Here is a 14,967-nt window from a genome sequence, read left to right as displayed (position 1 = left end):
TGTACTAAAAAATAAACATTTCATAAAATAATATGCTCTATAAAAGTTTTGTGTTCATATTCGGCCGGTATGAACCATACATGATTCAATTGTTTGTTTGTTTGTACATGATTCAAATTGAATCGTTTCTTCCGGCGCCGTCACGAATGGCAGCCACTCCAGCAGCTCCCGTGTTATTTTCGATTTTTCGATTGTTCTCAGCTCAGGGATGCTGCTAGAAATGTGAATTTCCCTTCGGGGATGAATAAAGTATCTATCTATCTATCTAAATAGAAAACATTGCTTTGGATAATAAGCAAAAAACACTCGTACATTATAAATCAGTTCAGGGTGTGTCCCCTTCCCGGAGATAGCTGGGATGGGCTCCAGCTCCCCCGCGACCCTACTGAGGACAAGCGGTGCAGATAATGGATGGATGGACATATACATTATCATATAAAAGTTTTAAAAAAACACAATCATAGGTGTAGAAATATAGGTTAGAAGTGACATGAAGCTCTTCGAAGGAGCTGACATTTTTGTCTGCCATTTTGCTCGAACAGGAATTTAAAAACAAAAAAAAAGTATTTTTCCTTTCTTTTTCAATCTTTTTTACTTGCTTTTTTTCTGTTATTCGGGGTTTTAATTTCTTTATTTCCATTTTTCGCAACTTTTATTTATTTCGCTTATTCCAGTTTTCCAGTCTTTTTTTCTGTGAATTGTTGGGCAAATAAAAATAATAGCAAGATTTGACCACTTTTGAGTCGCTCTTCTGTCAGATTTAATTTCACCCAAAGTTCCTGCTTGGAGCCTTCGCTCGAAAAATGCCGGTCAATTAGTGATACCGAGAGCCAAGAAGAAATCCGTAAGTTCGAGACCGTTCTTTATTTGGGCCCAGGTGCCTTGGTTATTATCTTATATCTGCAACTTCACTTGAACCGAAGGCTTAAAACACATTTATATTTTATAGCATATGAAAGATGTTTACATCAGGAAACTGTCAACCGGAAATCGTTATTACCTATATTTCATGTTGATTTCTGTGTATTGTTTGTTGATGCCTCTGCAACATCAATTGCAGACTTGTCATCCTGGAAGGAGGATTACCTCATGTGAGACCGCTTCTCAAGGTTTCCAATTTTCCTCATGCAGAGGTTTAGAGTTTTTCCTTTCCCTCATGTAGATTTTAGATCAGTGGATGGTCCTTTGAGACTTCTTGTTATTGAGGGCAAAAAAAAATAAACTTGACATAACTTAAATTGAGTAAATAAAATTGAATGTTCTCTGGTTGTTAAACGGTTGTTAGCAAATGCAGCAACAGCCTGGTTTGAGCAATATTATGACATATTTGAAACTGCAGGTCGTTGTTTGACGGGATGCAGCCTTTTTTCTTCCTCTGGCGCTTCTCTTAGCGCCGTCTCGCAGGCCTGATTAAATATGTAGGCTGGCCTGATCTGGTCCATGGGCCGCATGTTTGACACCCCTGGTTTATACAGTCCTTACCTTTTCAAGTTTAAAATTTATTCCTGGTGACTTCTTATCATGAGTGCCTGTCAAACTATTAACTTAACAAAACAAAAAACAAAAAAACAAAATAAAAAATACATTAAGACCAGGAAATATTCAGTCCTCAATCGGGAACCACGCAATCTAAACATTTTATTATGGTAATCCAATTTTGACCAACTGGGAGCTGCACGTGTTACATTTATGGCCAGAAAACAAAACAAAAACAAAAAAATAATTAACTCAATATGAAGATTGATGGCTAAAAGTGACAATAGAGTGCCTGGAATTCAAAAAAAAGGAAGCCTTGCACAAATGATTCTTTTTCCTTCTAAGTGCACCATTTTGATTTGTATCTGAGTTTTAATTAAGCCACACTTCCTTTTAAAATGTCAAACAAATAAACAATGCTTGCTTTTTGTCAGCAAATGTTTCCGGGTTTTAGATTTTAACATTATGCTGCCTGTAAAAAAATGTACTGCTGAAAAAAAATCCACTGAAGAATTGGGAATGTTAGCATTTAAAAATAAAAGCGCTAACTATCTAATTGAAAGTATTTTTATAAAGACAGCAGTTGCGTACATCAGGCAGGTGACGGTTAAAAAAATAAGTTAAAAAAGGAAACCCGGTCAAGATTTACACGGCGCCACGTATCCTTGGTTTGGTTGTGTCATCGAACTTTGCAAGGTTAGCTAACGTAAAAATCAGTCTGCATAAAAAAATAAATTTCCTCTTCGTCCTCCTTAAGACCAGCAGTGCATCTTTTTGGAAGTCCCCCTCAGATTTACTCGGAATCCATCTCCAAAATGCAAGGAGTCAATAGGGAACTTTGTCCGTCTTGGGCCAATGAGGTGGCAGTCTTGTTAAGCGGGATTGTAAAGCTAGCAGCAACTCGTAAATCCTCTCGAGAGTTCGAAGCTGTGAGCCTTCATTTCTTCCTGTTGTGCTGTCTCCGCGCTTGCAGTCTTTGTCTCGCCCCGCTCGGCTTTGAGCCTGCGCCGATGGAGAAGGAAGGAGTCGCTTGGGAACCTGATTCGAAAAACGCAGTGTGTTATGAAAAAGAAATGCTGAAAATGCATCGGAATTAGGGCTGCAACAAATAATTCGACGTTGTCAACAAAAATTTATGTCTACTATATGCAGGGATCAGAATGGAGATTTTCATTTTCAGCTGAAATAGCCAGGTCCAGGGCGGAGCCCGGTGGGGGGCTCAGGGGGGCGAAGCCCCCCTTGAAACCAACAGCATTTATCTTATTTGCTATGTGAAAATTGCACTAGAATGAATTAAATCCAACAAAACAGAAACCATGTATTTTTTTCAGTTTTAAGATGTTTAAAACAATTGGGGGATTACAATGTTACAACCATCACCATTGTTGTTGTGTTTTGATGATGAAGATGGACCTTGTATTTAGCTACTAATCAACAATATATATGAAAATATATAAATTAATAACCATTCATCATTAATTTGAAAATAGAATGCACAAACTGAACATGCTTAAAGAAAATACATGTCATAAATTTTGTTTATCCTGTTCTAAATATTGTATAAACACAAAAGCTAAAATCATTTCATAAATAAATAGATTTATAAATACCTCAGATTGGGATTTTCTGTCACACAGGGGAACCAGTGGTTGACTGCTGCTAGTATTTAAAGTGGAAGGATTTGGAACGGCCAATAATGTTGAACCGGTGGTGTTACTGTTTCACAGCCGATTTTAAATGCGGATCCGAGTGCATAATTTGATCGCCGGCAAGCTATTTTTGCTTTGTGCTTGTTCATTTTAGCATGATCGAGCAGTGCCACACAACCTCGCGTACCATAATTGATCAGATCGACACAGTATAGACACTTTGCTTTCCCTGGAACATCACACTTTGCGATGAACTGGCTCAAAGTTTCGCTAACTTCCTCGATCTTTGCGCCGATTTTAAGGTTTCCTTTATCTATCTCGGAGACAAAAGCCTCGTCTTCTTTTCTTAGTATTTTCATATTTACTTTTTCAAACAATAATTTCACCGTTTGAAAAGACCGGAAGGAGCGCCATGTTTGAGAAAGCCAATGCTCTGAACAAAAGCTCCGCTGATTGGTTATCAGCGAACCTATCGACCAATGGTCTAAATGCTAACTTGGGGTGATGAAACAGTCACGTATCATACCTCACCCCCCCAAAATATTTTCTCATCGAATTTAGACGATTTACGGGAATGACCTTTGGGGTTCAAAAACAGCGGAAATCCGCGGATCCGCGGAAAATTCTGATCCCTGTATATGATAGTAGACTATAAATTCCGTTGTAGACTAGTGTAGCTACACATTTTTCCAACAGAGACTGGTAAGGGCATAAAAATGTGCCTTAGATGTAGGGTTGGGAAGCTTTTTGAGGCTCACCAGACTATAATCTCTGCTGAGAGTCACACATGCGCAAATGAGTTTCTTGTCTTGAACAGTAAAATAAACAAAGAAATGTCGGCATCAAGTGCGCGTACCAAACTTCTAAGGTTTGGGAGCATTTTAGCCTGGATACATCCATTGAAAAGACTACCAGTCTTGTTCCTCGGACAGACTGAGGAGATCATTTCTTCCTCATGCCATGAGGCTCTTTAACTCCACCCGGGGGAGTAAAAGCCCACATTAAACCCCACCCTGACATTTACATATTAACCTATTTTTATTATAGTGTGTATTTTCTGTAGCACTATTTAAATACTTTATATCAACACGTTATATTGGGTATCATTGTATTCTATATCTTTTATTATATTATTATTTTATTTTTCAACACAAGGATACTGCTGGAAGTGTGAATTTCCCTACGGGGATGAATAAATATCTATCTATATTTTTCAAACTGTGACTAGTAGACTATCAAAATAGTCGTGAGTTGCAGCACTATTGAAAATGTACTGGAATTGAATTGACATTTGTTAACTTGACCTTTAATTATTTTGGATTTCCTGCATTGATGACCTACCGAATGGAGCAGCATTGAAACCCTGGACCGGAGTACTGGGACTTCCAAAGGGAATCGGTCCAGCGGCTGCAGCGACAGTCTGACCAAAAGATGATGAGGATGTGCCTGTTGTAAAAAGTAAATGGGAATGATTAAATGATTGTATGGACCAGAATGCCAAATTTAGTAAAATTTACATATGACATTTTTAATGTTGCGTGTGCATTTATAAAGCCATGTGACTCTTAGATCTTGAGTATATCGCAAATAGTTTTTGGAGACAAATTTCTCCTCGTACACATGTTGGGTAATAATGACAGTAATATACAGCTTACATTTTCAGCTGCAGTAAGTTCCTCCCAATCAAATTTACCACTGGAAAAAAAAACATTTTGCTTGGCCAATAATTGATACATAATCCTTGCATTAATACATATTTCATAGTGCCCTATTTGGTGTAAAATGCACCTGTGCTATGAGCACGCGATGCATAGGCCAATGGCATTGTAACTAATGCCAGCTGCCGTTAATGGCGAGGGAAAAATAAATGCAACGGCAAGCCACCAGAGAGCAGTGTCAGTCATTTTTGAACAGACTTGTTGAAAAACATGGCAACAATTTTAAGCATTAACAAGCACTTCAGCCAAAATTCAAGAACTTTTCAATCTTCAAAACAACACAGTAAAATTCAAGCATTTGCAAAGAGTTCAACCACATGTATGAACCCTGATCTTTGGTCTTTTTGACATTGATGATAAATATTCTGAATCTTGGAGCCAATTACAAACAGTTTCTATCACCCGGCTATACGGCAATTTCACTTTGTGATCCCAGCCTCTGGACGAATTAATGTGACATAGTGGGGCTCAACTGTGAATCAAATAGAACGCAATTGTGACAAAAAAAAAAAAAAAAAAAAACTCACCGGAAGATCCAAAATTGAAGTTCGCCATTTGTGGTGTTGGATTATTCGCGGCAGGTGCTCCAAACTGCGTTTGTGAGATGGACGCGCCAAAGTTAAACCCACCAGACGCTGGCAGCACAGGGCCAGAAGGGGTCTGCTGAGCAGCGGCACCACCGAATGTAAACGACGGGGCGCTTGGAGTCTGGGCAGCCTGGCCAAAGCCAGGTGCCGCTGAGGGCGTTGTGGTGGCCCCGAAAGCGAAAGTGGCGGCACCACTCCCGAATGCCGGCTTGGTTGGAGTCACAAAAGTGGATGCGCTAGCGGCTGTTGTTGCCGCTCCTCCGAAATTGAAAGGAGAGGGGTTGGACACTGGTACCGTTGATGCCACGCTTGCTCCGAAGGTAAACGGTTTGGGTGCAGCGACCGTGGAGGTTAACGCTGCTTGGGGCGCCGGGGCTTGGAAGGAAGGAGTTCCGAAGTTGAACGTGGACTGGGCAGTGGTGGTGGCGGCAGCAGTGACTGTAGATGAAGGCGTAGCGAAACCGCCAAAGGAAGCCTGAGTGACAGCATTTGAACCAAAGGCAAACACTTTTTGGCTGGGGACTTGAGAGGTCGGCTGCGAGGCTCCGAATGTAAAGGCGTTTGTGGAGGTTGTGGCGGGGCTGGCGCTAACAATGGCAGATGGGGGCGCAGTTGTGGCCGGTTTGGCTCCGAACTGAAATCCTGTCGTGAGTGAGGGCACCGTGGGGGTAGCTGTGCCTGTTGAAGATGGTGCCGACCAACTTCCAAAGATTGATTTGACATCTTGTTGCGTTACGGCTGTCGTGCTGGCAATAGGAGCAGTTGTGGATGAGGTGATGGAGGTCAATCCAGGGAAAAGTGATGATGCAACGGCACCGCTTGTTGAGACACCAAATATCGGAGTAGTTACAGAAACAGGTGCTGATTTTGCCAAGGCGGTTGTGTAAGGGGGCGGTGCTAACCCGGTCACTGGGCTACTAGAAATAATTGATGTGGCAGTGGGGGTAGTAGTGTTGAGCGCCGAGGTGGACACAGTCCCAGGGAAGGTACTTCCAAAAATGGGTTTAAAGTTTTGTATCATGGGTTTGCTCTCTGTGGTTGTTACAGTCGACGAAGTAGACTGGGTGGCTGCAAGAGCGAAAATGGGTTTAAACCCAGAAACCAGTAAAGGGTTGGAGGTACTGAGCATTGCAGTGGTGACGGGGGTGGGGTTAGAAGCAGAAACGCCCTTAGAACTCGGAGTTCCGAGCGAGCTAGCTACAGGAAGTAATGGAGTGATGCTGGTGGACTTGGAAACCTGGCTCAGGACCTGAGTGAAGGCAGAGGGCTGGCTAGAAGAAGGCTGAGACTGGGGGGTGGAAAGTAGTATTGGGGTGTCCACCTTAAAGCTTGAGACGCTGGATGGTACTGGTGACATCAATGTGGACACTGCAATAAAAATAAATAAATAAAATAAAAAAATCTTAAGTTAAACACAATTTGGTAATGTCACTCGAACTCAAAAATAACTTTCATAACCCCTTGGCTATGTGCCTCACCCAAGACCTCTTTTAAAGCACATGGTCAAAGGGGGTTTAGCAAGGAAGTTGATATTGAGGTACAGTCGAAACCCGAGATAAAGCGACGCCACTTGATTAAACACATTTTCACGATACAATGTGGAGTATGATGTTCTTTTGGCCCCTACTTGCGGCATATTTCCCATTATATGATGCAAACTACAAATGATATCAATACTGAGAAAAATAAAATTTTGCGGTGTTCATAAGAATAAGTTAGGTCTCGAAATTGCCTGTCTGCTAGTTAATAAATGCTTTTGTATTTGCTTGCGGCATGGTATAATGAAAATGCCAATTTGCTATTGCCCGAACTTCCTCCCACAATGCTCGTTTCCTCCCTCTTGGTTCAGTTCAGAACTATATGTGCTTCGTAAAGAATTTCTTAGTCAGCGATACAATACTGTATTTTTGTACCGTATTTATTGGTTATGGGTCTAAAAGCTTCCAAAGTTTCTTGATATGGAAGTAAAATCTTGTGAATATCTAGAATTACTAAGAAGGCACACAAATCGCACCCCTCACTAAGTTTCATGGCTGTAACCAATCGACAATCAGTTTGGTTATTAAAAACAAATAGACGAGTAAAACAAGAAAATATTTTAAGAACATGACAACCCCGGTGTTCGAACACTTTTCATTGCAAAATTCAAGCACTTTCAATGCCAATTTTTCCAGCACCTTCAAGGAAATCCAGCACCGATCAAAATAATGTTTTTTTTGTTGATGACAAAAAGTTGCTATCATGATGTTTGCACATACTTTGTGCCATTTTGAGACGTTCCCATCTATGATCATTGTGTCAATTGACTGCTATAAATTCACATAAATTCTACTTTTCCGCGCCAAAAATGCACGCGCAGCTTGGCTACATCACACTTGTTTACAATCCTAAAAGGTTTTCATTCTAATCCACCATCTCTCCCCTCTTTGCATCTACCCACTTCTTCCACTGTACCAGCTCAAGTCACGTCACATTAAAAGTAAATCAAAATTCAGCTTTCTTTTACATGTATATTTATATATTTTTATCTATAATATTATTTAATAATATACACGTATACTGGCTATGCATCACCATAGCTTTCTACCTCCTGCTATACAGCAATTTCCCTTTTGGAGACCCACCTTATAACAGATGTAGTATCCCGTGGGTCTACTGTATGTACATCAGTTTACATGCCAAAGATCAGCCTCTGAGGTCATTATCAGAGGATGTCCATTCCTACCTGGTGTGGTGCTAACAGCAGGTGAAGAGCTCACAGGACTCTTCATCTTCAGGGCCTGCAGGAGTGGATCGGAAATCACAGAAGCTGGATTGGGATCCTGTTTTATAACTGGGGCGGCAATGCTGGAGGTTGTGGGCAAAGGAGCAGCCAAGAGGCTGCTCAGGGTGATGTTGCTGGAGGTGACACTGGTGGTCTTTAGGGAGAAGTTGGCCGAGATGGTCGAAGCGTTGGAGCTGATTGGAGGTGATGATTTCTCAGATTCGGGAACTGAATAGGATGGAGCAAAAGGTTCATGCATCAAGTTGCAATGTGGTGAAAATAACATGGACTGAATTGTAATTTAGGTAGACCTTTCATCTCACTAGGTGTTTCCAGGGCCTTCTGGATCTTGCTGATGCCCGCCTCTTTTTCATCATCCAGATCCTTCACAGTGATGGGGTAACCTAGCTCGGGTGGAGGGGGCTACGGATGAATTACCACAGAGAGTTATGTGCTTAGCGCTTGTTTGATATTTTTTTTAAATCAGAAGAAAAAAAATTACTGTCAATCACTCACCAGTGAGATTTGGTCATCTCTAATGCTTGACACAAGCTGGATTTTACGTTTTCGCTTTCCGTCGCTGTCAGATTTTATTGAGGTTGAGCTCAAGACCTTGCTTACTGGGGTCAATTTGGCTGCATGAAGTTCAACAAAGAATAGTTTTAATAAGCAAGATCCCAAAACAGAGATTGTGGGCACTCACATTTATCAGCTTTGACTGATGCAGGCCCTTCTGATGAAGACGCAGAGCTAGGAGACAGGCCGTCATCCCCTCTGGTAAAAGAAACAAGACATTTACAAATGCTAACATTCTCTCAAAGGCAGAAGTGGCACCATTCTTACACACCTGTGTCTTTTAGCTGCTACGTCCGGTGTCTGAGAGCGAGACGAACCGGGGCTGGACATTGGTGAGCTTGGCGCAGATGGCTTCTTAAACTTTAAAATAAAAAGAAATGGTTAGAAAGACATTCCTCTACCTGCATATTTGACTTTTTTCTCCAGGTTTAATTCGATATCCACTCATTCCAGCCACTTGGCTGCAGGCTATGGGTGTCTGCTATTGTTAGCTGCCTGTCCTTCAGTCACCCGCCTTCCACATCTGCGTTTTGTGATTCAGAATCCCAGTGCTTGACAAATTCTGCTTTGCTCTTGCATAGGTAGTGTCTCCCGCTAGCCGCGAAAGTTAGCCACTTAAACGTGCTCTGACCAACTCCAACTACTGGCTTTTTTCAGCCTCTCTGCGTGTATCTTCTGTAGTAGCTGGCAAGTATTACCACAGGTTCATGCCCTGTCGCTGGCAACAATTCCCTATGCCTACTCAAGAAAATATGTAAGTAGACTTCCGTATGTTGCCGGGTGGTATCGCTTAGGCTTCTACAGTGTTTTGTTTTTTTTTTTTATGTGCACACTTCATCTCCATTCTAAGCTACAACGAACTCTAGTGGTGAATTATTACACACTGTCACTTGAAAAAAAATGTGAAATGTATACTGTATTAATCCAGGGTTCCTACAACTTAGGCATGTTAAATTCGAGACTTTATTGAAACAATTAAAACAAAACAAAAACCACAGGAATTAGAGGCAAATTTAAACAAACGTTTTTCAATTATTATTTTTCTATTTTATATGACATTTTGGTCCAGTTGAATACTTTCCATCCGAAAAACAGCAGTCTCCAAAGTATAGGTCATAGGAAAAAAATAAATAAAAGAAAAGGATGTTTACAGTACATTATGGATCCTCAGTCAAAACTGGCAGATAACTACGAATAAGAAAAAACTCTGCTACATTCATGAAGCATTTTTATCATGAAGCATGATAAATTACTTTTTTATTATACCTTTTAGTTCAAACAAATATCGATTTTATGAATGTGTTCACATTTTTTAAGACTTTTGAAAATTGGATTTAGGACATTTTAATGAAAATGATGGCCTTATTTTTAGAATACAGAATTCAATGCCTTTTAAGACTTTTAAGAATTCCAGATAATCAATTTAAACCCAGTTTGCATGGGTAACTAGTTGTGTTTTGGGGTCATGAAAAAAACCCCTTAAATTCTGATGCAATCGATTATAAAAAAAAAATGGATGGGGAAAACTGTAGGTGATCACCTGCGTGAGACCTTGTGTAGAGCTGTAGGAGCTTTGGATAGCGTTTCTGATGGAACCGGGCGTCCCCTTGGGGGCATGAACTGCACTAGCAGAGCTGATGGAGGAGTTGCGTGACCTCTTTAAGTTGTTCTCCTCCGGCCCGGAGGCCAGTCCTCGTTTTAGGCTTCCTGGCCTGGAAAAAAAAAAGAAAAGTAAAATGGACAACCAATAGACAAACAGAAAGGGGAAGGTTGTTTCCACTCACATAGGGACCAGTAGTGATGGGGCTCCATTGGGTAGGAGGGGCTCAAAAGCAGAGTGCCCGCTTCCACCGCTGTCATTACGCCTGAGAAAACACAGTCGAAGTAGCAGAGCATTAAAAGTGCAGTCAAGGAATAAATATCAGACACTACAACTGCTACAAGCACAAAAAGCTCAGGGAACCTTCTCTTGCTTTTCTGATCAACATTGAAGCTCCCCTCAGCATCCTCAATCTCCCGCTTGCGACTTTCCCGTAACACCTTGAGGACACTTTCTCTAGAGCAGGGATCCACAGGGGCCGAGGGCACAGAAGCACAACTGACGTGCTCCCAACTAAAGACAGGACAGGAACAAGTAACCAAAGTCAGTAATCTGTCTTAGTCGTCCCTCCCCATGCAATCAAACCTGGGATTGTGATCAGGCCGAGCAATCTTGACAGTGACGGGACTGTAAGTGGCAGGTGAATTCCGAGGAGTGAGGATATTTTTTTTCCTGAAGCCGTCCCATCTGACAGGAGGCAGGATCCCCATTGAGGGAGTGCCCGGTTGCTGAAGCGGGTAGTGTCGCTGGGGGGTGATGGTGAAGTGCCCTGGTGTAACCGATGGATCTCTGAAATAATGAAAGGGAAATAATTTATGTACTTTGTTATTGAACAATTACAATGTTAACAAAACAACCCTGCCTTTAGATGTTTGCACTTTATGGTGTGAAATGTGAATTAAGAGTTTTTTTCAACCCCTCTTTAGGGTATTTTCCTCACTATTATAAAAGTCTGGGTTACTTTTATAGCTCTTAATCACATGAAGTCTTCAAGGGCTGTAGAGGCCATTACACCACCCCCTGATCTGAAACCTACAAGAGGGCAAGGAAAAACTCAAACATTTCAGCATGAGGAAAATGAAGAGCCCTGAGAGGGGTTGCATATGAGATAATCCTTCCGGGATGATCAGGATGCAATAGATGTTGCAAGGCCATATACAGACCTCATCTACATCAAATATGGGCAATAACAGAATATCCTGTTTAAAATTTAGACTAACGCAGCAGGTTCAGGATGATGGTCTCTGTCCACCCAAGAAAGGGGGGTAGGATTTTAGGGATCATGACCAACACAGGCAGTCAGGTTAGTTACCCTAGATGTGAAAAATGCCAGCACTTTTAACTTTGCTGACTCAGCATTTTCGTCCCAGAAATACATTACACTCTCCAAGGTCAGAACAACATCGAATATCAACACCATATTTTACAGGCAGTCAGATAAATGTGAAGAAGTGCTATAAAAGCTGACTCAGCACTTTTGGTTTTGTTGATTCTGCCACCTAAGAAAAGTGGGAATGACAACCATCTTTTACATGCAGTCAGGTATGTTATCCTGGATGTGAAAAATGCCAGCGCTTCTGGTTTTGTTGACTTTGCATTTTTTCCACAGAGAAACAAACAATTACAGTTTTAACCCAACAACCCTTTCTTCAGATGTTTTTACGTTATGGTGTGAAATGACGAAATTGTTTTTTGGACCCCTCTTTAGGGTATTTTCCTTATTACATTACATAAAAAAATTATTTTGCGTGCTCAACAATTCAAACTTTGGTTTAGTCGTATAAAATGCTAATCTGCTCTTAGTGTGTGTCTAGGCATTATGAAAATACATTAATGCTATTGGCTGAACATCTCCAACAATGCCCTCATTCGATTCAGAATGTAGTTTTATTTGTAAAGTTAGTGCAAGAAAGTACTTATGTACAGTATTTTTTCACTCTTGGTCCAAGTCTTGCAGTAATGGTAACGAATAAGGCAAAACATGGACCATAGAAACGAAACTGGCTATTATCAATAAATTCAAAGAGGGCGCAACAAATCACTATCCTCACTAAGTTGCAAGGCCGTTAACCAATCAACGACAGGCACTATCATTAAAAATCAGGAGCCCATTATAGCAAGAAAATCTTCTAAGGCAGGGGTGTCGAACCAATTGTCACAGAGGGCCACAACAGCGTAAATGTCCTTAAAGGGCCTGATGTAAATTATGAATGTAACTAAATTTGATTAAACCGGATGCAATAAAAATGAACCAGTGTTAAATTGTTTAATGTAAAATAACTCATTACAATAGCATTAAAAAATTACTACACATATGATGAACTAAATATCTTTGTGATGGCCTTAATCACAAGGAGACTCAAAGGGGTGCACAGACCACAGATTATTGCAAACTACAGACTATTATTACATCATCCCCTGATCTAAAACCTACTTGAGGGCAAGAAAAAACTAAAAAAACCTCAACATGAAGAAAATGATCTCGAGAAAGGGCCGCACATGAGGTATTCCCCTTTTCAGGAGGTAAAGCGCTCGTCTCAGGATCAAGCTGTTGCAGGTTCCATTCCCGGCTCCCCCGTGTTTTATGACGAAGTGTCACTAAATCGCTAATGCCCCCGATAGCAGGTAGTTGCTGCTATCGGTTAGTTAGTGTGTAAAAGGGAAAAGTGTGAAGCACATTGTAAAGCGCTTTGGTAGGTCTTCATTGACTTGAAAAGCGATATAGATGCAGACCATTTACATTTGAGGCTGCAATGGATGTTGCAATAGTCAACATGAAATATATGTTATTCATAGACTATAGAATATAAGTACGTTTTAAGCCTAGATTTTAACAGTTTGAGATTGAATCTCAGTGGGAAGATCATTCCACAGCACCAGAATGGCGAATGCTCTCGAACCTGCGGATCTCTTCTTGGCTCTGGGATCACTAGAAGACCAGCATTTTCAGAGCGGACCGAAACATAGCGGAAAATAAATCTAAAAGATATGCGGGAGCAAGTCCAAAATCTGGGACATTTTGAGGATTATTTAATTCTAAATTCCACTCATTGGCATTGATATGGAATTACTGAAGTGTAGTGTCCGTCACTGCACAAATCATAGTTGGCATTGTTGTAAATTTAGTTTTTAGTCTAAGCACTCTTGACTCATTAATTCTCAATCATTTTAAGCTCTACCAGGCCACAGAAAACAATGGCTTTGACATGTGTCCTAAGGGCATTGCAATCCTTGCAAGTTATATCATCTGTTTTCATTTATATCCACCTTTTCGTCACCCCTCTGCATCTATCTGCTACTTAACTCGACCAGCTCAAATCACAAGAAATGTAAGTCAATCTTCACTTTTCATTTGATACACATGTGATATGATACACATACTATTTTGTTATTTTAATGTTTTATCTGGGGTACTGGAGGTTTGCAACGCTTTGTCTTATTTATATCGTTTAATCCACGCTATACAGCAATTTCACTTTGCGATCCGCATCTCACACCAGATACATGTCGTATCCCGAGGTACTCTGTACATACTTTTAGTGCCACTGCTCACTGAAACATCAACTTTACCCGGTAAAGGACAGCCTCCGGTTCGGCGTGCAGACAGCATGATTGGGTCTGGATAACCTTTCCCGCTGTTGCTCCCAGGGGTTCCGAACCACGCCGGACCTCCCAAAATCGCCGGTTGGACTTTCCACTCTTCCCAAGTAGCTCCCCATAAGAAAGTCCCCGGGGCTAAAGAGACCCGAGTCGCTCGCTGTGTGCCCCCGGCGATAGATAGCAGCGTCGGCCGGTCTTTGCCTGCTAGCTAGTAACGTCCGGTCTGGCTCACGTCGGCCAACGTCAGTTCTGGTCCTCCTCCGCGTGGGCGCCAAGACGCCACCCAGCCACCAATCCCGAAATCGGCACAGGTAGCCGGTCGGATTGTTAATTCCAGTCCGAGGATTGAGGCCTAATCTGGCGGGAAATTGTCTTCCGCGGCGCAGGAGCGACGCTCCGCCACAGAGAACGAGAAATAAAGAAATATAAAGAAATGAGGGAATTAAATAAAAGTAGAGAATAACTATACCTAAAGCGGAAAGAAACGTTAAAATTTTCTTTCTAGGTGACATGGCGGCAGCGCGCCCATCATGCTGCGCTCCACAACGACAACTTCTTCTATGTTGAATTCTGGCAGTTTGGTGTTGATATTTGGTACAACAGCGACCTCTAAGGAAAAACCTCAACATAGGCGTCCCCTCACTACTTTTCTTTCTTTTTTTTTTGCAAACACGTTGAATTGAGTGCCCTTAACATACAATTTATTGCCTTATCTACTATTTTATATAATTAAATGTCTGTCGGCACAGTGGCTGGGTGGTTCGTGCGCAGTTACAGCAGCCTCCCCGTGTGGAGTTTGCATGTTCTCTCTCTGCCTGCGTGGGTTTCCTCACACATTCCATGTCAGGTCAATTAGCCAGTTCAAATTGCCCCTAGGTCTGAATGAGCGAGTGAGTTGTCTGTCTCTGCGTGCCGTGCAACTGGCTGGTAACCAGTTCAGGGTGTCCCCTGCCCACTGCCCGAAGATAGCTGGGATGGGCTCAAGCACCCCCGTGAC

At 41.6% G+C, this 14,967-nt stretch overlaps 1 protein-coding gene across 1 annotated transcript; it reads right to left on the bottom strand.

The window, feature by feature from the left end:
* Positions 1-1,613: 1,613 nt before the first annotated feature.
* pom121 (POM121 transmembrane nucleoporin) lies at positions 1,614-14,517 on the bottom strand. The gene is made up of 13 exons (XM_088321458.1): positions 13,941-14,517; positions 10,956-11,159; positions 10,734-10,883; positions 10,555-10,635; positions 10,311-10,482; positions 9,042-9,130; positions 8,898-8,968; positions 8,711-8,829; positions 8,506-8,617; positions 8,156-8,422; positions 5,371-6,798; positions 4,467-4,571; positions 1,614-2,514 (listed from the first exon to the last, which is right to left on the bottom strand). Exons 1-13 carry the CDS (start codon positions 14,480-14,482, stop codon positions 2,414-2,416), a joined length of 3,441 nt encoding a protein of 1,146 aa, XP_088177584.1. The 5' UTR covers positions 14,483-14,517; the 3' UTR covers positions 1,614-2,413.
* Positions 14,518-14,967: the final 450 nt, after the last annotated feature.

The sequence above is a fragment of the Urocampus carinirostris genome, chromosome 17 (genome assembly GCF_059441175.1).
Source record: "Urocampus carinirostris isolate Australia breed hairy pipefish chromosome 17, RoL_Ucar_1.0, whole genome shotgun sequence".
NCBI lineage: Eukaryota > Metazoa > Chordata > Actinopteri > Syngnathiformes > Syngnathidae > Urocampus > Urocampus carinirostris.
This window is presented reverse-complemented; position numbering and strand designations above follow the sequence as displayed.

What these genes read in the sequence shown, in the direction of transcription:
- pom121 (XM_088321458.1), bottom strand. Translation starts at nt 14,482, where the DNA reads ATGTCACCTAGAAAGAAAATTTTAACGTTTCTTTCCGCTTTAGGTATA. An exon ending in GATCAGAAAAGCAAGAGAAG is followed by an intron (nt 10,636 to 10,733) that starts GTTCCCTGAGCT and finishes GTGTTTTCTCAG; the next exon opens with GCGTAATGACAGCGGTGGAA. An exon ending in TGCTGTTAGCACCACACCAG is followed by an intron (nt 6,799 to 8,155) that starts GTAGGAATGGAC and finishes TTTTTATTGCAG; the next exon opens with TGTCCACATTGATGTCACCA.